The sequence below is a fragment of the Nematolebias whitei genome, chromosome 2 (genome assembly GCF_014905685.2).
Source record: "Nematolebias whitei isolate Nwh7 chromosome 2, NemWhi1, whole genome shotgun sequence".
NCBI lineage: Eukaryota > Metazoa > Chordata > Actinopteri > Cyprinodontiformes > Rivulidae > Nematolebias > Nematolebias whitei.
This window is the reverse complement of record NC_056499.1, coordinates 27,710,118-27,730,242: the sequence shown is the minus strand read 5'-3', so window position 1 is coordinate 27,730,242 and position 20,125 is coordinate 27,710,118. Positions and strand designations below refer to the sequence as shown.

Genomic DNA, 20,125 nt, shown 5'->3' with positions numbered 1-20,125 from the left:
GTGATTACTGGACATGGGCACCGGCGACCCCCGTGACCCAAAATGGAATAAACGGGTAAAGAGGATGGATGGATGAATGGATGAATGGATGGATGGATGGATGGATGGATGGATGAAAAGTAGCTGAAATGGCAGAAAGATGCTTAAATTACCAGAAGGATGTGGAGTGAGGACAATTGCGCCCAATTAGGCTGAAAGAAGCAGAAATCAACACAAAAAGTGTTAATTATCTGAAAAAGTTTAAATGAGCTAAACTCAGCTGAAAGGTAGTTAAAAAAAAGATGAAAGAAGCTTAAATAACCAGAAGGAAGTTGAGACAGCACATTTTTGATGAATTAGGCTGAAAAAGGTTGAAACAGGTGCAAAACGTGGAATTAGCTGAAAAAGCTAAAATTAGCATAAAAACAGCTTAACAGTAGCAGAAATAGTGGAAAAGGTGAAACTTGCAGAAATAAGCTGAAAAATGCATAACAAGCTGAAATACGTTAGAAGAAGCACAACATATTTTTAGTTGAAAGAAAGATTCTGAAAAGAGGACAAACAACTGAAAGTAGCTGAAAAAAGTATAAATTTGCAGAAGGAAGCTGAAAGAAGCTGAACCAGAGCAAAATGTGAGAGGAGCAGTAAAATGTTGTAAACACATCCAAAGATATGAAGGATGTAAAATGAGATCGATTCATTTTCTATGAGAAAACAGTGGCAGAAAAGGTTAAATATTTCAAAAAGCTAAAGTTGCACCAGTACCAAAACCATAGCATCCTTCTCCTGAACGAGCTGAACGTTTTATGATGTGTTGAAATAAACTGCGGGTCAAGATGGATGCCAAAAAATGTACGGAATATGGACTACTATAAGAAATATAAAGAGGATCACAGTTCATTCAACCTTTATTTATACAGGCTAGCCTCATTGAGCCACGAGGACTCATTTACAAGAGGGACCTGTTGTCACAATAGTGTGAATGCTTAATAAACGATCACACTATTACAAAAACTGCAAAGAACTTGTAAAAAATGTAATCATGGCTTGTCACTGGCTCTCACTACTGAAGGAATATTTTGCCATTTCTTTTTGTCCCTCTGCCTTCACACTTCACAGTTTTTCCAACAGGGATGGTTGTACTGGTTGTTTTGTTGGTGGACTTAATAGTTTCTTCCAGGTTTTGTTGAAACATTGATACAAACAGTTTTCTGTCAGTTCAATTTGAGACAAACGTGCTTACTCTTTTGGTGCCCTGCTGCGATCATGTCAGAAGTTAAACAGCTTATCCTGACATCACGTTTAACAGGCTGATGAACAACATGTTTAAAACATGCAACGTCACTGTGGACAAAGGAAAGACACACGGAAAGGGGAAGAGTCGGGCGGAGACCGAGGAGGAGAGACGTGGAGCAGCACATTACACTAATGGACATCCTGTGCGGTGCCCTGGGCTTAGGGTGGATTAGTTTACCACGTCACTAAAGAAGACTGACACACACAGGTTTGTCTTACTATCTTTACGGGGACTTTGCATTGACTTCCATTCATTTTTCATTCATTTCTATAGCTTAACCCTGACCCTAAACCCAACCATTACCAGTACATAAACCTAACCCACCAACAACACTTGAACCTCATGGGGGCCGGGCTTTGGTCCCCACAAAAAGCAAGAGTGGGCATAGAGTGAGTTGGTCCTCACAATATAGGATGTGTTCAAAAATGGTCCTCACAGAGCAGCATAAACAAACACACACACACAAACTTAACAACAGCTACATGAGAAAGTAATCTGGTGTAACTCACATACATTACAAGGCTCAGTGCAGGCAAGTCCCCTGGATTTAGACACTCAAATGTACAAAATGATCAAATGTTACCTGCTGTGGAGTTCTACGGGCTTGTGACACAAAGTATACTTCTTCCTGATGAATTTCTAGTAAAAAAGAGAGTTTTGATTTAATTTAACAAAGAAATGTGGGCTGTTGCATCCAGTCATATCTTTTTGCATTAGCAGCTCTGTTCAACCCTGTAAGCTTTGTGCTAAAAGTATTTTTAAGTGTTTTTTTAAATGCAGACTGGGGCTGACAGAGGCTGCGAAGGAATGAAGAGACACTGTCCCTCAGTGGGACATTTCTGGGTCAAAACAGACCTTTCCACTGACTCACTATCATTCTAAATGTTTATATAGAAACACATTTTTTTTACTCTTTTTAACAGTAATTATTTCAGGAGAGATTACTGTTCAGTTTATTTAAGCATAAGCATGTTTTCCACAAATAGAACCCCATACAAAATTATCTACATTTGCAAAAATTAATCTGTTGATTTAAAGTCAAACATTGATGCTTTAAAACTATTCTAAGCTGTTATATGCTGTTATGACAGAAAATGTCAGTGTACCAGCCAAATGTTTTGGACTGAGTAATTTATTCCTGAACCAAAAGCGCCCCCTGCTGGTAGTCTCTTCTTTAGCATCTTGACATTATTCAGAAACAGTTTTCTTTGGCCACGTTTGTGTAAACAAACAGATTCTGGCTGCAGCTGTCTTTGTTTTCACTGCACAAAAAATATACAGTGTGATAGTAGAAATAAATACGAAAATGCAATGTTAAACACACGCATTAAGAAATACAGTAGCATTACTGTAAAAGAGTTTATCAGTGAGTGTAAGTGTAGATATTCCCAAAACAATGTTTTTCAGGAATTATTTTTAGTTATCTACTGCATATTTATAAATGTCTATAAGATTAATGTATTAAAAGTAATAATAAAAGGAAGTTTATAAAATAAAGTCAAGAAAATCAATGCAGAGGGGTTTGTCTTAAAGCAGAACCTCCTACCTTTAAGCGTTCGGGCATTTCCGTGAGTCACGTGACTCGCCGGCGTCCTCTTCGTGACCGTCCGTCCACCGCGGTCCCTCCCTCGGTGCAAGCAGGCCGGTTATCACCGCCAGCGCGCGGCATCATGTTGCGATCTGTTTTCTGTCTGTCAGCCGCAGGGGCCCGAAGTTTGACTCGAACACGACCCTGCTACTCAGGTAGAACTGCCCCATTTTACACGAGCAACGAAATCACACTAGAAAGGTTATTACGGTTAGCTTGTTTGGCTAACCACCTAGCTTAGCTACTCCTGGGTGCAGGTATAACTACAAGCTAACGTGGGGTGACATTGAAGGATTTTTGTTTGTAGCTGTCTGCATGAGCTGTCGATTAAATAGGCTTTTTCTTTGTATATATTTTAATTCTATTTTAAATAGGGTTTCTGGAGGTGAGTTCAAAGACATGAATTCACGACCTTGTGATGACCCGTCTTTGTTAGTTTCAGAGGGATTGTGTGGCTGCAGGTTTGTTATCATGAACATACACAGTCCTCACTCAGATTGTCTTGTGTATTTGTACTTAGACTTTTTGTATCTTATTTTCTGATGTTTTTGGTGGTCTGCTCCCAATATTAAATGAGCATCCCGTTCACTTGTTAATCAACAAACATGTTTTTCTAACATAAACTTGAATGTTTTAAAGTATGTGTGTTTTGAATACTGGACAAATAAATATCAACTAAGAATAATGTCTAGGAGGAAGTACAATAATATGCATGAGTAAATGGAGCTAAACAAAACTGAAAGCCATCTCCTGTGTTTCTTCATGCCCTCTATTTTGTTTAAAGTGTAAAACAGCAGCCACGGATAGAGGTGCCTGGATGGTAAAGCAAACAAAACAAATCATTTTCTTGATAAATTTCACTTCCTCTGAGAGACTTTTATCAACCGTTCGGCATACGGCTACTGAGAATAGCTTTTAGTACAAACATGGGGTCATTTAGTAGTAGGACACTGCACTCCGGTCTAAAACGGCTGTGCACTATTTACCTTTTGAGCATTTAAACATCTCGAAGCTTAGAAAAGGTAGGTCTGTGATCGGAAGGTTGCCGGTTCGACCCCCCTGGACCAACAACATCAAAATGTGGGTGGGAAAGGTGAAACGCCTGCTGCCTCCAGCCTTATTTGCCCCACTCTGGGCCCTTGAGCAAGGCTCTTAACTTCCACCATCTGCTCCCCCGAGTGTCCTAGATGGCAGCTCTCTGCTCCACACAGAGGGCTGTGGTAGCTCGGTGGTCTGTGTTGCATCAAGGACATCCAGCGTAAAAACTATTGCCAAGTTGAGTTAGTTCGCTGTGGCGACCCCTGAAGAAGGGATCAGCCGAAAGGAAAAAATAAATTAAATAAAATTGTATAGTTATGCTAGCAGTCTTATGGCTGATTGTACTCTTTGTTAGATGACAAAAACTTTTCTTTTTTTTTTTTTACTGTTATGATAGTATGAACCTGTATAAATAAAGGGTCAATTTAAAAAAAATTTCTCTTAACATTGCATCATTGCAGTAATAATAAAAATATATGTTTTGTTTTCCAGCTTCATTGGCCTCCAGATGCTATTCCCATGGCAAAGGGGAGACGGACGAGGAGTTTGACGCCCGTTGGATCACTTATTTCAGCAAGCCTGACATTGATGCCTGGGAGCTGAGGAAAGGTGACCACACTGGTTGCTGATTTTTCTCATTCTGTGATGAACTGTCTCTTGTTAATTCCAGTTTTGTGGTTACCTGCAGCTGTATTTTTGTATTGAAAATTGTTTTGAAAACTTGCAGCACTTTATTAACCCTAGGCTGAATAAAATACATTTTTGATCTGGATTAGATTCCAGTTTGTGGTCTACTTGAGCTATGTTTTGTTTTTGTAGAAAAAAAATAAGAAAAAAAAATCTATATATCAGTAGTCCCTCATTTTTCACGGAGTAGTAGTTTAATTTAGTATATATACAGTGCCTTGCGAAAGTATTCGGCCCCCACTGAATAAAATTTCAATTTTTTGTGAAGAATCAACAACAAGTGGGACACAATCGTGAAGTGGAATGAAATTTATTGGATGTGTCAAACTTTTTTAACAAATAAAAACTGAAAAGTGGGGCGTGTAATATTATTCGGCCCCCTTGCGTTAATACTTTGTAGCGCCGCCTTTTGCTGCAGTTCCAGCTGCAAGTCTCTTGGGGTTTGTCTCTATCAGTGTTGAACATGGAGACACTGAAATTCTTGCCCATTCTTTCTTGCAAAACAGCTCGAGCTCAGTGAGGTTGGATGGAGAGCGTTTGTGAACAGCAGTCTTCAGCTCTTTCCACAGATTCTGGATTGGATTCAGGTCTGGACTTTGACTTGGCCATTCCCACACCTGGATACGTTTATTTGTGAACCATTCCATTGTAGATTTGTCTTTATGTTTTGGATCATTGTCTTGTTGGAAGATAAATCTCCGTCCCAGTCTCAGGTCTCTTGCAGACTCAAACAGGTTTTCTTCCAGAATGGTCCTGTATTTGGCCCCATCCATCTTCCCATCAATTCTGACCATCTTCCCTGTCCCTGCTGACGAAAAGCAGGCCCAAACCATGATGCTGCCACCACCATGTTTGACAGTGGGGATGGTGTGTTCAGGGTGATGAGCTGTGTTGCTTTTACGCCAAACATTTCGTTTTGCATTGTGGCCAAACAGTTCAATTATGGTTTCATGTGACCAGAGCACCTTCTTCCACATGTTTGGTGTCTCCCAGGTGCTTGTGACAAACTTTAAACAACACTTTTTATGGATATCTTTGAGAAATGGCTTTCTTCTTGCCACTCTTCCATAAAGGCCAGATTTGTGCAGTGTACGACTGATTGTTGTCCTATGGACAGACTCTCCCACCTCAGCTGTAGATCTCTGCAGTTCATCCAGAGTGATCATGGGCCTCTTGGCTGCATCTCTGATCAGTCTTCTCCTTGTTCCAGATGAAAGTTTAGAGGGACGGCCGGGTCTTGGTAGATTTGCAGTGGTCTGATACTCCTTCCATTTCAATATGATTGCTTGCACAGTGCTCCTTGGGATGTTTAAAGCTTGGGAAATCGTTTTGTATCCAAATCCGACTTTAAACTTCTCCACAACAGTATCTCAGACCTGCCTGGTGTGTTCCTTGGTCTTCATGATGCTCTCTGCACTTTGAACAGAACCCTGAGACTATCACAGAGCAGGTGCATTTATACAGATACTTGATTACACACATGTGGATTCTATTTATCATCATCAGTCATTTGGGACAACATTGGATCATTCATAGATCCTCACTGAACTTCTGGAGTGAGTTTGCTGCTCTGAAAGTAAAGGGGACGAATAATATTGCACGCCCCACTTTTCAGTTTTTTATTTGTTAAAAAAGTTTGACACATCCAATAAATTTCATTCCACTTCACGATTGTGTCCCACTTGTTGTTGATTCTTCACAAAAAATTAAAATTTTATATCTTTATGTTTGAAGCCTGAAATGTGGCAAAAGGTTGAAAAGTTCAAGGGGGCCGAATACTTTCGCAAGGCACTGTATATTCAGAGGGCATTTAAAACCCTTCCCACACTCTTGCAATATTCTAAACAACGTTTCTAAACTCTAAATGCTCTAAAAGAGCACATGAACTCTGCTCTCTGCCACAGGCCGCTCACTGCCAGCGCTCTCGGCCACGCCCACTTCTCTGATGCAGAGCGCAGATTGTGACATGCTGCAGGAGTGAGCTTCTCCCTGCACATGTGGGCTGCATACAGGTGCAGCAGGTGCTAAGTAATTTAAAATAAATAATTTTAAATTAAAACTCCATGCCGATTGTGCGGCTCATCCATCAATCAGCCAGTTGTGTGTCATGTCCAATATTATTTTGAAAAACTGCGAAAGAGCGAGTCCGCGAAAGTAGCGAGGGACTACTGTATATAAAAAAAATATTGATGAAAGCATTCAATTTAAGTTGCTGCTTCTGTTAAATAATGGGGCTTCTGTTTTTTTATTTGAACCTAAAGGCATGAACACCCTGATTGGGTATGACCTGGTACCGGAACCCAAGATACTGGATTCAGCTCTCAGAGCCTGTCGGAGACTGAACGATCTGGCGAGCGCCATCCGTATTCTTGAGGCCGTCAAAGTGAGTCACTTCCTCTTTATTGGCTCAGTTGGAGCTTCTTCTCAATTTTTTTCTGGTAAAAACGATGCAGTTCTTCAGCAGTTAAAAAAAAAAAACAGGACCTTGAAAGATGTTATTTGGCCAAAGAAAGGGAGTAAAAACTGTATGGGGGGAAAAAACCCTGACACAATGGATTCCTTAGATCTTCTTGTTTGAGGTGACTGCTTGTTGAAAACTTAACTTGTGACTAAATGTTTTGTTTCTCTTTTGTTAACATCATTCTATCTTTTTTTTTTTTTGTAGGACAAAGCAGCATCTCACAAGGACATCTATCCCTACCTGATCCAGGAGCTGAAGCCCACCCTCTCAGAACTTGGTATCTCAACACCAGAGGAGCTTGGAATTGACAAATTGTAGTTAGTCAGGGTGAGAATGCACTAAATCATACAGACTCACACACACACACGCACAGTGTGCATGTTGACCCACTTAATCTGTTTTTAAGACGTCTTTCTTCTGCTTTCAGGCCCTTTTCTCATGAAGAGACAAGTTCTGGTTTTCTCCTGTTAAAAATGTCAATACTGTTGATTCAAAGTTTGCTGTCCTGTTGTGTACAAAATAAAGGATATATTAATCATATTTCTGAGTGGTTGATTACTGCTATTTGGAAAAACATCTGAGAGGAGTACGTGTTAAGAAAAATGGAAATGACTGCTTTTATCAGAGTCAGAGATTCTTTATTGTCATTTGCACCTCATGTGGTACATGTGGTGGAGCGAAATTATGTACACGGGGTCCCAGTTACATCCAACAATAAAATGTATAAGAAAAACAGTAATAACATCTAAGATATGAACTGAGAAAAACATCAACTAAATATACACTAAGCACTCATAACATAAAACATTGAACATCAGCACAAACATGAACATGAGTCTGTGAGCAGATGTGCACGCATGAACACATCAACATTGAAACAGATCAGCAGCAACATGAAACAGATCAGCAGCAACATGATATGGTTTTTCACAGTGATTATTCTGGTTAGAGATTCATGAGTCTAACAGCCTCAGGGTAGAAGCTGTTCCTCAGTCTAGTGGTTCTACACTTAATGCTCCTTAACCTCCTTCCTGAGGGGAGTGGGGCAAAAAGTGTGTGTGCTGGGTGAGTGGGGTCCTTCATGATGCAGGTGGCCCTCTTCCTGCATCTGGAGGTGTAGATGTCTGTGATGGTGGGGAGACTGACTCCAACATCTTCTGTGCAGCCTTCACCACTCTCTGCAAAGCTTTTCTTTCTGCAGCTGTGCAGCCTCCATGCCACATGTTGATGCTGGAGCACAGGATGCTCTCCACTGCACACCTGTAGAAGGAGGTGAGGACTGAGCTTCCCAGACCAGCTCGTCTCAGCCGTCTGAGGAAGTAGAGTCTCTGATGAGCTTTCTTGATCAGGCTGGTGGTGATGTTGCCCCAGCTGAGGTTGTCATTCATGTGTACACCCAAGTACTTGTAGCTGGAGACCACTTCCACCGCAGATCCTCTTATGTTCAGGGGGGTGTAGGTGTTTTTGTTCCTTCTGAAGTCCACAATCATCTCCTTTGTCTTCTTCACATTGATGTGAAGGTTATTCTCTTTGCACCAGCTCTCCAGGTGTTCCACCTCTTGCCTGTAGCTGGACTCATCATTGTTTGTGATGCATCCCACCACCACTGTATCATCTGCAAACTTTACAATGTGATAGCCTGGATGGGTAGCTGCACAATCATACGTGAGCAGAGTAAACAGGAGGGGGCTCAACACACATCCCTGAGGAGAGCCAGTGCTGAGGGTTATGGTGGAGGAGGAGAAGTTGTGGATCCTCACTAACTGTGGTCTGTTTGTTAAAAAGTCTAGTACCCAGTTGCAAATCGAGGGGCTTAGTCCTAGTGTGGATAGTTTGTCCATCAGGGTTTGGGGGATCATGGTGTTGAAGGCAGATGTGAAGTCCACAAAGAGCATACGGACGTAAGAGTTTTTCTGTTTTTATTTGGCATGTCTCGCAAGAATGCTACAGAAACGTAAAGTAAAATATAGTTTGAGCAATTTATAATCACAAGGCCGTTGTGGTCTAAGGGTTCGTGCAGAATTTACATCTAGCATTTTACAAATCCTATCTGGAGAAGAATAAGAGTGGATCACCTTGTTCATCTATGAAATCAATCCTTTATTATATTTAACCACCTTCGTTGTATTTTTCTTTAAGTGAGAACATACCATATTTTTCGGACTATAAGGATCACTTAAAATCCTTTAATTTTCTCAACTCGACAGTGAGCCTTATAATCCGGTGCGTCTTTATGTATTAATCTGTGTTTACTGACCTCAAGCTGATTGTTTTTGTGGTTATTGTGAATGAGTTGAATAAAGTTTGAATTATCTGACTGTTTTGCTTAATATGCCTTATAATCCGGTGTGCATTATGTATGAAAAAAGACCCGTTCATTGATATTGAGTTTTATAATCCGGTGTGTTTTATAATCCAAAAAATATGGTACATGCACACATACTTGAAGGTGTGCAGACATCAAAGCTGGTTGTATCGCAGCTGGAAGACAGTTGTCTTGTAAAAACGTTTACAGATAATTGCCTCTTCGTGTTTTTGGGACAGGGTGTTGATCAAACTTGTTTTGGGGGCTCTGGGTTTTAATTTGGAGGTTCGGTCATACCGGAAGCACAAACCTGAGCTGAGTGAAGTTAGCCTGCTGGCTAACAGAAGAAGTGCCTCACTGTGCCTGAAAAGGACGGCTGTCATGTCTGAGTCTGGCTGTAAACTGTGACAAATAGAGGCAAGATGATGAACGACATCATGGAGGAGCCGGAAAAAGACGCCCTGCTGGATTCTCCGCGGGAACAACAGGTTTTGTCGGTAAAGTGCCGCAGCTCGTTTGACCGGAGCTTAGCTTACAAACAGGAAGGCAGGGCTAGTTAGCTTAGCATGACTGACAGCTCACACAGAGATAAGAACAGACTCATGGCTTCAGGGTACTTTGAGAGTGGCTTCAGTTGCAGATGAGTGACGTGTGACTTTTATTTTTCTGCTGATTGTCCTCAGAGGTTTTTTTTTTTAGTTTCCACTTCTACATTTACTCGTTAAATCTACAAGTTCATCCCTGGAGACAATGCGACACAATGACGCTCAAACAAAGGGGTCTCTTCCTTTTCCTCATCTATTTATTTAGTCTCGTCGACCTTAAAACTTAACGTTATTCGTCACGTGATGTCGGTGGTCTCCAAAGTTGGGCTCGGGACCCTTTGGGGGTCGTTTGGAACCAAGTTGGGGTCTTGAAATAATTTAAAAAAATCAGCTCTATTTAAAGATAGACTTTTTATAATCCATTAAATCCATATCGTTATATTAAAAAAAAAAAAAAAAAAGTTCCCAAATTGGAACTGGAGAAATTGCATTTCCTGTGAAATTGCAGTGTGAACGCTGATTGCTGATTTTGCTGAAAGCTGCTTAAAAAGCTAGTTTACTTGAAATACATCAATATCTAAAAATTGAAAGATGAAGCACAAAGAGCCATAAATGAATAAATAATTACTGGAAAACGAGATGAAGAAAAAAATGGTTTAAATTAGATTAAAACAGCTAAAGTGTGCAGAAAAGCTGCAATTAAAAAAAAGTAGATGTGATGAACCAAACAAGTAAAATGAGCACAGAAAAAAGTTTGAAACAAACCAAATGCTGCAAAGAGCATGGCTCAAATAATAATAATAATAAAAAATCAACAAACCTTAAAAACAGCCTAAGTAACTTCAGACGAGCTATTTTAAACCTAAAATCAGCTGAACGAACCTTAAAACAACCAAGTAAAACTTGCAAACAGCCTAACAAACATTAAAACAGCAGAACAAGACCTAAAAACAGCCTAACTTTCTAAGCTTTTCTTTAAATGTTAATATTTAATATATTCAGCATCCGTATGTTTATAAAATCTGCTAAAACGAAGACCGTCAATTCACACTGATTTGAATAGCACTTACTAAACAATTGAAAATAAACTTAAAATAACACTTACCTGTAAAATGTTTATAAATGGCGTTCAAGTGTCAAAGAACTGAGAAAATATTCTAATACACGTATATAAAATGCTTTGTCCGCTCGCCACATCCCTGTTTTCAGCATGATGTATTTCTAACTATTTGTTTTGTGTATTTCAGGTTTATATTCCCTTGAGGTAATAGAGATGTATTGATCTCTATATAATTATTGCGTATGTACTTTAAAGTAACAAAAATAAAAAAATAAAAAGTGACTAAAATGTGCCAAAAACAGGTACTTGTGCATGCTACATGGTGACCAAAGAGAGTCTACAGCAGCTTTCTCTTCTCTGTCTGGAAGACAGAAACTATCAAATATTTTCCGTTTCTTCTTGTTAGACGTACGATCATTCACACAGCAACGTCTCACTGTTTTATCAACTTTTCCCCCAGACCATTACGTCATCCTCATACAGTATGTTCACGTGACCACGTATTCGGACTTTGAGAATTGGGTGCAGCTAAAAATGGCAAAACAAAATTATTCCATTTTTTGCTAATATAGGTTGAAAAATAAGGAAGTTGTGCAATTTTAGAGGAATAAAAGACACAAACCTCTCTGGATGACAGGGTTAGATCATCCTTATTTCGGGGCTTCATAAAACATTTTCTGGTTTGCAATTTGTCATGAAAGTTGCTCAGGATGTGAAAGGGTTTAGACTAAATTCCCACTTTCTTTATAACGAGTCCTGTATGTCTGATGTGACTTTTGATGGCTTTATTCTGAGTCAAATGTATGAACTCACCTGTCCCAGTAATAGTAACATACCTAAATTTAGTCTTAAATTAATAAAAAAGATAAACGTTGTTTCACTGGCTTATAAACGGCGTAATTTAGGTCTCAAGGCTCAGACGGCTTTTATTTTGGAGGTCAAAGCAATGGTTTACAAATATTTCAGCTTCTTAGTGATTTTATTCTCATTTGTTCGTCTTCCATGCATGAACATCAGTCTTTTTTTTTCTTCACCTTTTCAAATTTCAGGGACCAGGCAGCAGCACGAGACCTAAAACCACAGATGGAGGCATCAGGCCGGTGGAGAAAAGAGGACCTTACATCATGTCCAGACCTCCAGCCATCCACCTCAAACTACGTAAGTAATTCCTCATCTCAAGCGTTATCAGGCTGTGAATATTGCATTATGCTGTGTGCATGGAAAGCAATCTCCAGAGCAGCTATCGAAATATTGTTTATTGTTTACTTACCGTAACTGCCGGTCTATAGAACGCACCTAACTGTAGGCTGTGCATAGTACATTTACAATAGAACACAATTTTGATCATAAATAAGACGCACCGGTGTATATGCCACGGGTGTCCACAATTCTGTACACAGCTCCTGTTAGAATGTGCAGCTCTTGTTGTAGTACAAGAATCAACCACCAGATGGCGTTTCATAGACGCTGACTTGTTTTCAACATACAAACGGAACACGTGATCGTCACAGGACTTCACCGTACTTTGCTCTCTGACTCCGGGTTAACGGTAATCTACAGTTTTTTGCCGCTATTCCTCTTGATTGTCCATTTGGTTGCTATTTTGTTTCGATTTGTTAAAAAAAAGAAAGAGAGTAACTTAAATTTGTATGCCTATTTTATGACTGTCTATTGTTGTCGTCGTTATCCATTGCTGTCATCACTCTTTGTTAAGAATTCAGGTCTCTTGTAAATGAGTTCCTGAGGCTCATTGGGATTAACCTGTCTAAATAAAGGTTGAATGATTGAAAAAAACGGTATCTACCACGGTAAATAACCATTAGACCTTCCACAAAAACTAGTCTAAGCAGAACACCACGGTAATCGCTGGAGAAAACGGTGCTAAACACCTACGTAACCGAAATTATTTAAAAATTAAAATCCCAGTAAATTTTACCCACAATCTCTATCGAGGTCATGTGACCGGCAGTCACATAGTACTGGTAATAGTACCGGTAAAATACGGTAAATATTCATTAAATTACTACCATTGATTTTTATTGTTATACACTTTTGGCAACATCTGCTGTTTTTAAACGAACTTTCTAAATAAATTTGACGTGACTCCTACTGCGGAGCCCATATGACTGAGTCACATGACTCACCAGAAGAGGGGGACCCCCCCCCCTTCTATCTTTATTTCTCTGTTTAATTTGTTTGGATGTGAGCTTAATATGAGATATTTGAAGATATTTACCGTACACAAAGATTTTTTAAACCTTTATTTTAATTATATACCAGTGACACACACATGCTTCGTACAGTAAATGGTTATTTTTCTGAACAATGTCTTTAACACGGCTGGTAAATTAAAGTACCTATAGCCTCCCAGGATGAATCACTTGTCATTTACCGTAGTTCATCTTCCTCCTGTGCACCAAAACCACTATAGTCCTCTTCTTCAGTGTCAGAGCTGAACAGCTTCAGAAAAACTTGATCACAGACGTCCCTGTTGTCAACGTCACTTTCCCTTGAGCTGTTCTCTTCGTCATGCATGAGTCCAGCTTTTCAAAATCCGTTGATGATAGTGGATTTTTTTTTTACACTACTCCTAACCCGACCTGTCATGAATACCTGTGGCATTTACTGTCTGTGTCACAAAAACCTGCCCCCTAAAGGGGTGTGTGTTGGTCAGCTATATGAGCGCGCAGTAGTGTCAAAGGAAAATGTTATTTGGCGGCAGGAAGCTTGACATATATATATATATATTTTTTTTAATTTTATTTATTTATTTATTTATTATTATTATCTTTTTATATATATTTTTAAATAAATAAATTGGCTGCTCCTGTGTACAAGCCACTGAGTCCAAAATGTGGGAAAACAAAAAAAAAAATACACCGGCAATTACGGTAATCAAATCAAGGCTGTAAAATCTTCATATCTGTGGACGGTGCTTGACACGCTTGTTAGTGGTCAGGATTTGATTGACTAGAAAATCTTAGTGAATTATTTGTTTTAACGTTTGAACAAGAGACTAAACTCCTGTGTGTGTTTAGCATGAAGCCAGATAAAATTCATACATCAGGATGATTTCAACATGGAGGAAGGAGTTAGTGGAAATGATTCTGTTTGTGGTTTGAGTCTGTGATGTGCGGTTGATTAGGACATAGGACGTACTCAGTACTCCGCTTCAGTGGGTTGTTAAAACAGCTTCAGTCATTTAGTACAAAACAGGTGATTTATTATTTTTTGTTAATCAATTGTTTCCGATTCTTTTCGTGCTCAGATTAGGTGATTCGTCTTTACTAGGTGCAGCAGAGTTGTCATATCAACAGGTTCTGGTTGGATTTTGATGCCAGGTCAAACAGCTGTTCAGGAAGGTGGTGTTGTTTGTGACAAGTGTATCTGATGAGGACTGTGTAAGAACTCTCCGTCCTCATCTTAAGGCCAACACATTATCGTTCGCGCTGAATGTTTTTCGAACAAGTCGAGATGGCCTGCCCTGAGATTTTAGATATGATTAACGCAGAAAGTTAATTGGGGAGCTTTATTAATAATCACACCAGTTTGTCCTTGTTTAGTGTAGTTGCTTTTGCTTTGTGTACATTTTGTGTCTGATCCGTTTTCTGATAATCCAAAGAAAAACACAGGGAGATGGCGAGGAAGGCCCTGAAGAAGAAGGCGCTCTCATCAGGGCCTCCACTGACTCATCCGGTCAGACAAGGAGTTAAAAGGTGGGGAAGCATGATGGGAAATCAGGACGCCACGTTCTGTGACATCAGCGTTTTAAAGAGGAAGATTTCTTTCCTCACATGTTTCTCTTCCTCCTTTTTTTCTTGTAGAACAGTGAAATACAACAAGGGCTACGCTGCGTTGAGTCAGCAGGCTGATGAAACTTTAGTAGCTCTGGACTCTGACAGGTAATGTCACAAAACAAAAGCAACATGGCTGACCTCTACTGCTATCAATGACCTGAGCTTTAAAAACTGTACTGAGATCCTGCTCTTACCTCACAGTATATGTATTTTTTTTTACACTTTCAAGGGTTTTTGTTTTTTAATAAAAGGGAAGTCAGTATCTTACCTGTAGAGGATTCCAACAGGGGAGCTAAGCTGACAACAGTTCTTCCAGAAGAAAACACGTAAAATGGGTCAAAACTAAACATGAGCTTGCATTTTGAATTGCTTCAGTGCCTCGCCCAGTCCCAAATAAATGTATAAACTGTTAAACTAAAGGGTTTGCTATAGGAGTGCGCTCTAGGATCACCATTCAGTCTGTTTATGTAGTCTTAGTGCACAGATTAAACATTGAAAAATCTCAGCTTCTGTTCTTATTGCAAAGGTTATTGCACGAATGGAGATTATTTTAACTGAAACCATCTTATGGGATTTCTGTAAACGAAACGGATTAGACGTGTAGCAGTTCCAGTTGGACTCGTAAAACATTTCCAGCTCATAAAGATGTTGTCCCTGAACGCGTTTTTGTTTTAAAAGTTGGCCTGATGGGATCATATCATCTGACTTTCCTGTTGTTCACAGTGATGAAGAGATCGACTTTGAGCAGTATTCTTCAGGATACTCTTCGGCTGAGGTGAGTTCGGTTCACAGAACATTTCTCAGATTTCTTTGAATTTCTTCCGACGCTTCGTCAGACTGGCTGCGTGACGAGTTTTGCATGGGTGTGGGAGAAAATCTGTCTTCTTATCACTCTGGGCTTTAATAAACATTTGCTACTTTCATAATCTGTTCATTAACACAACACTGTGGCAAAGCACAAATGATGTAGGTCATTACATGCCTCACCTTTTTTTAATCTTTCAAAAACCATCTCAAAGTAAATATTTGACATACTCCACAGATTATTTTTCACAGGATACTGCAGGGTGCTTCTTTGTACAATAAATATTAGGCGGTTTAGATGAACTGGTTTATCTCAAAGCGCTCAACAGTAGCTTGGGTAAATTGAAACAGCAGATTTACGACCCGCTGCCAGATTTAGTTTTCCTGCGGTGATTTCAGATGAGCCAGATTCCAACGGTGAGTAGAAGTGTTGGTGTTGGGATGCACAATATTTCTTATTGTTGTTTTTAGTAGCGTGCATTCAGCCTCTGGCTTTTTTCAGATATGTGGTTTTGTGACATTGTTGTCTGTCTGAACATTTAGCAGATCTTACATTAGAATTTAGTCCGTCCTGTTTTGTGCTTGTTGAGATTATGCACAGCTCTATGCTCACAGGCAGCATTTCAGTCTGATGCAGGTCTGGGCTTCGACTTGGGTCATTACAACACCTCAATTCTTTACTACTTCAGCTGCACTGTCTTTGTTTTGGTGATGTTCAGATTGGTAAATGAAAGGAATCATTGACTCAATACCTGCAGGATGTCCAGGTCCAGTGGCTGCAAAACAAGTCCAGATCACTAACCTTCCACCACCGTGCTCCACAGTGAATATTGAGCTGATATCGTGTGTTTGGTTATGGCCACACTTCTCTTTGGATTAATCACAGTTATATTACACAGTTATATTTGTCCATGAAACCCAATAAATCCAATCAGCTATTTAAACTACAAACATGTCTTAAAGTCATAAAAACATGGATGACCCTACCATTTCTGCTTTCAAACACAGACAAGACTGAGGTTTTAGTTTTTGGACTTGAAAATCTTAGAAATACATTTTTCAGTCTTTCTCCCTCCTTAGATGGCATTAATCTGTCCTCCAGCTCTAATGATAAAAAGCTTGGTGTTATTTTTGATCAGGACATGTCTTTTATCCCCAACATTAAAAATATTACTAGAACCACCTTCTTCCACCTGCGTAATATACTAAAATTAGAAACATCTAATCTAAACATGATGCAGGAGAACTGGTTCATGCATTTGTCACGTCTAGACTGGACTATTGCAATGGTTTATTATCTGGGTGTCCAAATACTTCTTTAAAATGTCTTCAGTTGATCCAAGATGCTGCTGCCAGAGTCTTAACTGGAGTTAATAAGAGAGATCATATTTCTCCAGTTTTATCTTCTCTCCATTGGCTCCCTGTCAAATTCACAATAGAATTCAAAATGTTATGTATAACCTACAAAGCTCTCAACAACCTAGCTCCATCTTGTATTCGAGATCTTATTGTTCCATATTTTCCAAACAGAGCACTTCGCTCTCAGACTGCAGGCTTACTTGTGGTTCCTAGAGTTTCCAAAAGCAGAATGGGAGGAAGATCTTTCAGTTATCAGGCTCCTCTCTTGTGGAACCAACTTCCAGTTTCTGTCCATGAGGCTGACACATGGTCCAGTTTTAAGACTGGGCCGAAGACTTTCCTTTTTGATAAATCCTATAATTAGGGTTGGCTTTTTAGACTACTGGAGAACAAATTGACCTCATTTTTTTAAACGAACTGTTAAGATTTACTAGTTTTCATTTGATACTATTTCTATCTTAACGTGATTCTCGCCCTGCCATTGTGTATCCGTTCCTCCTTCCTGTTCCTCTCAAACCCAGCCGGTTCAAGCAGATGGCCGCTAGTCCTGATCCTGGTTCTGTTAAAGGTTTCTTCCTCATGAGGGAGTTTTTCCTTTTCACTGTTGCCTTCATGCTCAAGATGAGAGTCTGTGATGGAGTTAAACTCAAAGCAGTCTGCTCCTCAGATAAAGTCTTAAATTATTATTTTCATATATGAATGTTTCTGTTCAGAGCCCTGAGACGACTTCTGTTGTGACTTGGTGCTATATAAATAAACAGAATTGAATTAATGGGTTCAAGAATTGTTGGTAAAGTTGACTTTCATTTTCGTGTCCTACTTTAATACTGGAATACTGGATATCAGTCAGGTTTAGCTGTTCTGTGCTGCGTGCAGTGAAGTCTCTGTTCTTCTCCAGGTCCATCCTGATCTGAGCAGGCAGCTGCTTCAGGACGGTTACCGCCTGGACGAGATCCCCGACGACGAAGACCTGGACTTGATCCCACCCAAAGCCATGGGCTCCTCTGTGTGCTGCTGCTGCGAGCAGCCGTCGTGCTCCGTGCAGTGACGTCGGTGCTGCTGGGACTTGGACCGAACGAGGACTCGGCTCTAACTTCAGCTGGCTTCAGCTGTCGCTACCGGACGACCTTCTTCCCATCCCAGCCCAGCTGCTGCGTGCTGCCTGAGGGCGTCCAGCTCTGAACGCAGGAACACACTCGGCCCCAAAGAAGACGCAGGTGGACATGAGAGCAAGCCTTACCCACTGTGACTCCAAAGACCAAGTTTTATTCAACCCGCTTTGTTTTTGCAGCGTCAGACAGAACAGCAGCTCTGAATAGAAAACGAGTCGTTCTGCACGAGCTTTACGATCGTGTTGACTCGAGGAAGAGCTGCTCAATGTATTTATTTTTGTCAGGTCTGCAACTTTATAAGCACAACACGCTTATAAATAACTTTAAGCTAATGTGTAAGCTGTCTGAAAAACCTGTAGTAACTTTAAGTTACCACTGAAATCTCACGATTATGAAGTGTTGCTCTTTCTTTATGCGTTGTTTCTTTCACCTCCTGCATCAAAAGCAACATTTAAGTTTTACTCGGAGTGACACTAGCTACAGCAGCAGCTGCATGTTGAAGCTCCTGGCTGAGCAGAAGCAGAACACTGAACTGGAACAAGATGTGTGGTTTGGAGGTAAAACCACTTGTGCTCTTGTTTCCTGGTGAAGGAGTCAATTCTCCTTTTCTTACCATCCAGAAAATAGTTGTTACATTTTGTACAAGCGGTCACTGAGCAAATCGTGGCTAAAGGTATTAACAGATTAAATATATCTACATTTATCACTGGCTTAAAATGTAAGGATATTATTAAATCATATGCTAAATACTTTACATTTTACCACAGTTTGACTTTACAATCTTTGCATTGTATGTTTATTTCCAAAAAATACAATATCTGCAGTATTTTTTCTTTTAAAAAAATGGAGGCAAAAAACGTATATGTCATTGACTTTTGCTTTTGATAGAAAATATAAATCTGTCAATTAAAAACATTTCTAATAGTTGATTTAGTCAAATGTTTAGAGGATGAGAGAAAATCTAAAGGTAGATTTGTCTTCTTTATTGTGGCCAGAATTAATGTGCTGTACCTGATAACTCCAAAGAAAAGTCAGATTTTTCTTTATTTTTTTTGTACTAATTTTATGTTTACGTTACAATAGTTGTTACAAGTTATTTACAGCTCATGTATAAGTTGATCTTTTGTTGGCGTTCATATGTTACTGATGTAACCATAAAGGAACAAAGCAACCTTTTTTTGTTCTGTGCACTGAAACAGCATTTATCACATTTTACCGTATTTTTTGGATTATAAGGCGCATTAAGCGAAACCGTCCGATGAATCAAACTTTATTCAACTCATTCACAATAACCACATCAGATAAGGTGCACCTAATTATAAGGCTCACTGTCAGTTTTTGAGAAAAAGGATTTTTAAGTGCGCCTTATAGTCCGAAAACTACAGTACTTTATTTGGATTTATTGAAACCGTACCAACACAAACTTTCACGAGTGTTTACCTTCTCAGGAGATTTGTGTGTGTTTGTGCACAGAGATATATTTGCCTTTTACAAACATTTGTAAAGTAAAAAAAAAAAAAGTTTGCTGCTCCGGTGCATTACGCCTTTAAGTCGGCATAAATATAAACAAAACGCGTTATTTCTCCTGCCAGGTTATTGTTTTCACGCTTAGCTACACACATTTATGCACATTAATAAATCATTTCATGACTCGAAGAGGAAAATTCTGCATGTCAGGATGAAGTGTGGAGCTTCAGACATGGGAGCAGTTCATAAACACCGAACTGAGAAATGAATTTTAAAATATTTTATAGCAGGGCTATTCAACTGGCGGCCCACGGGCCGTTTCCGGCCTGCAGGTGACTTCAATTCGGCCCACTTCATTAAAACTTTTTTTTTTTTTTTTGGGGGGGGGGGGGGGGGGGGGGGTTCTGTTTATTGCATTTATGATTTAATGTAATAAATTTAAAAGGTAACAGATAATTGTAAAACTTTTATTTATATAATGACTTTAATCGCTGGATGTCCGGCCCCGGAGCTGTTTTGTTGAGTAGCCCTGTTTTATAGTTTTATTGGAGCTAATGGAAATGAACAAAAAAGGAAGTCATATCAAACAAGTAGAGCAGAACCGTTGAACTGGACCAGAAGAGTTT

At 39.6% G+C, this 20,125-nt stretch overlaps 2 protein-coding genes across 3 annotated transcripts; both read left to right on the top strand.

Moving 5' to 3' along the window:
- The first annotated feature begins 2,887 nt into the window (after positions 1-2,887).
- LOC119430159 (cytochrome c oxidase subunit 5A, mitochondrial) lies at positions 2,888-7,590 on the top strand. 2 transcript variants are annotated; one of them, XM_037697600.1, is made up of 5 exons: positions 2,888-3,019; positions 4,395-4,511; positions 6,851-6,972; positions 7,255-7,377; positions 7,478-7,590. In XM_037697600.1, exons 1-4 carry the CDS (start codon positions 2,947-2,949, stop codon positions 7,366-7,368), a joined length of 426 nt encoding a protein of 141 aa, XP_037553528.1. In that variant the 5' UTR covers positions 2,888-2,946; the 3' UTR covers positions 7,369-7,377; positions 7,478-7,590. The 2 variants fall into 2 exon arrangements, with proteins under 2 accessions (XP_037553528.1, XP_037553529.1); XM_037697601.1 differs by having other exon boundaries at positions 7,457-7,482.
- A 2,069-nt stretch (positions 7,591-9,659) lies between these two features.
- On the top strand, positions 9,660-18,494 carry fam219b (family with sequence similarity 219 member B). Its single transcript, XM_037697598.1, has 6 exons — positions 9,660-9,852; positions 12,010-12,118; positions 14,583-14,676; positions 14,785-14,862; positions 15,481-15,532; positions 17,819-18,494. The coding sequence occupies exons 1-6, from the start codon at positions 9,778-9,780 to the stop codon at positions 17,966-17,968; spliced, it is 558 nt and encodes a 185-aa protein (XP_037553526.1). The 5' UTR covers positions 9,660-9,777; the 3' UTR covers positions 17,969-18,494.
- The last annotated feature ends 1,631 nt before the right edge of the window (positions 18,495-20,125 follow it).

Bases quoted from the DNA above. Each gene is read 5' to 3' on its own strand.
- LOC119430159 (XM_037697600.1), top strand. From the start codon at position 2,947: ATGTTGCGATCTGTTTTCTGTCTGTCAGCCGCAGGGGCCCGAAGTTTG. The intron at 3,020-4,394 runs GTAGAACTGCCC...TTTGTTTTCCAG, and splicing joins AACACGACCCTGCTACTCAG to CTTCATTGGCCTCCAGATGC. The intron at 6,973-7,254 runs GTGAGTCACTTC...TTTTTTTTGTAG, and splicing joins GTATTCTTGAGGCCGTCAAA to GACAAAGCAGCATCTCACAA.
- fam219b (XM_037697598.1), top strand. From the start codon at position 9,778: ATGATGAACGACATCATGGAGGAGCCGGAAAAAGACGCCCTGCTGGAT. The intron at 12,119-14,582 runs GTAAGTAATTCC...GATAATCCAAAG, and splicing joins AGCCATCCACCTCAAACTAC to AAAAACACAGGGAGATGGCG. The intron at 14,677-14,784 runs GTGGGGAAGCAT...TTTTTCTTGTAG, and splicing joins GTCAGACAAGGAGTTAAAAG to AACAGTGAAATACAACAAGG.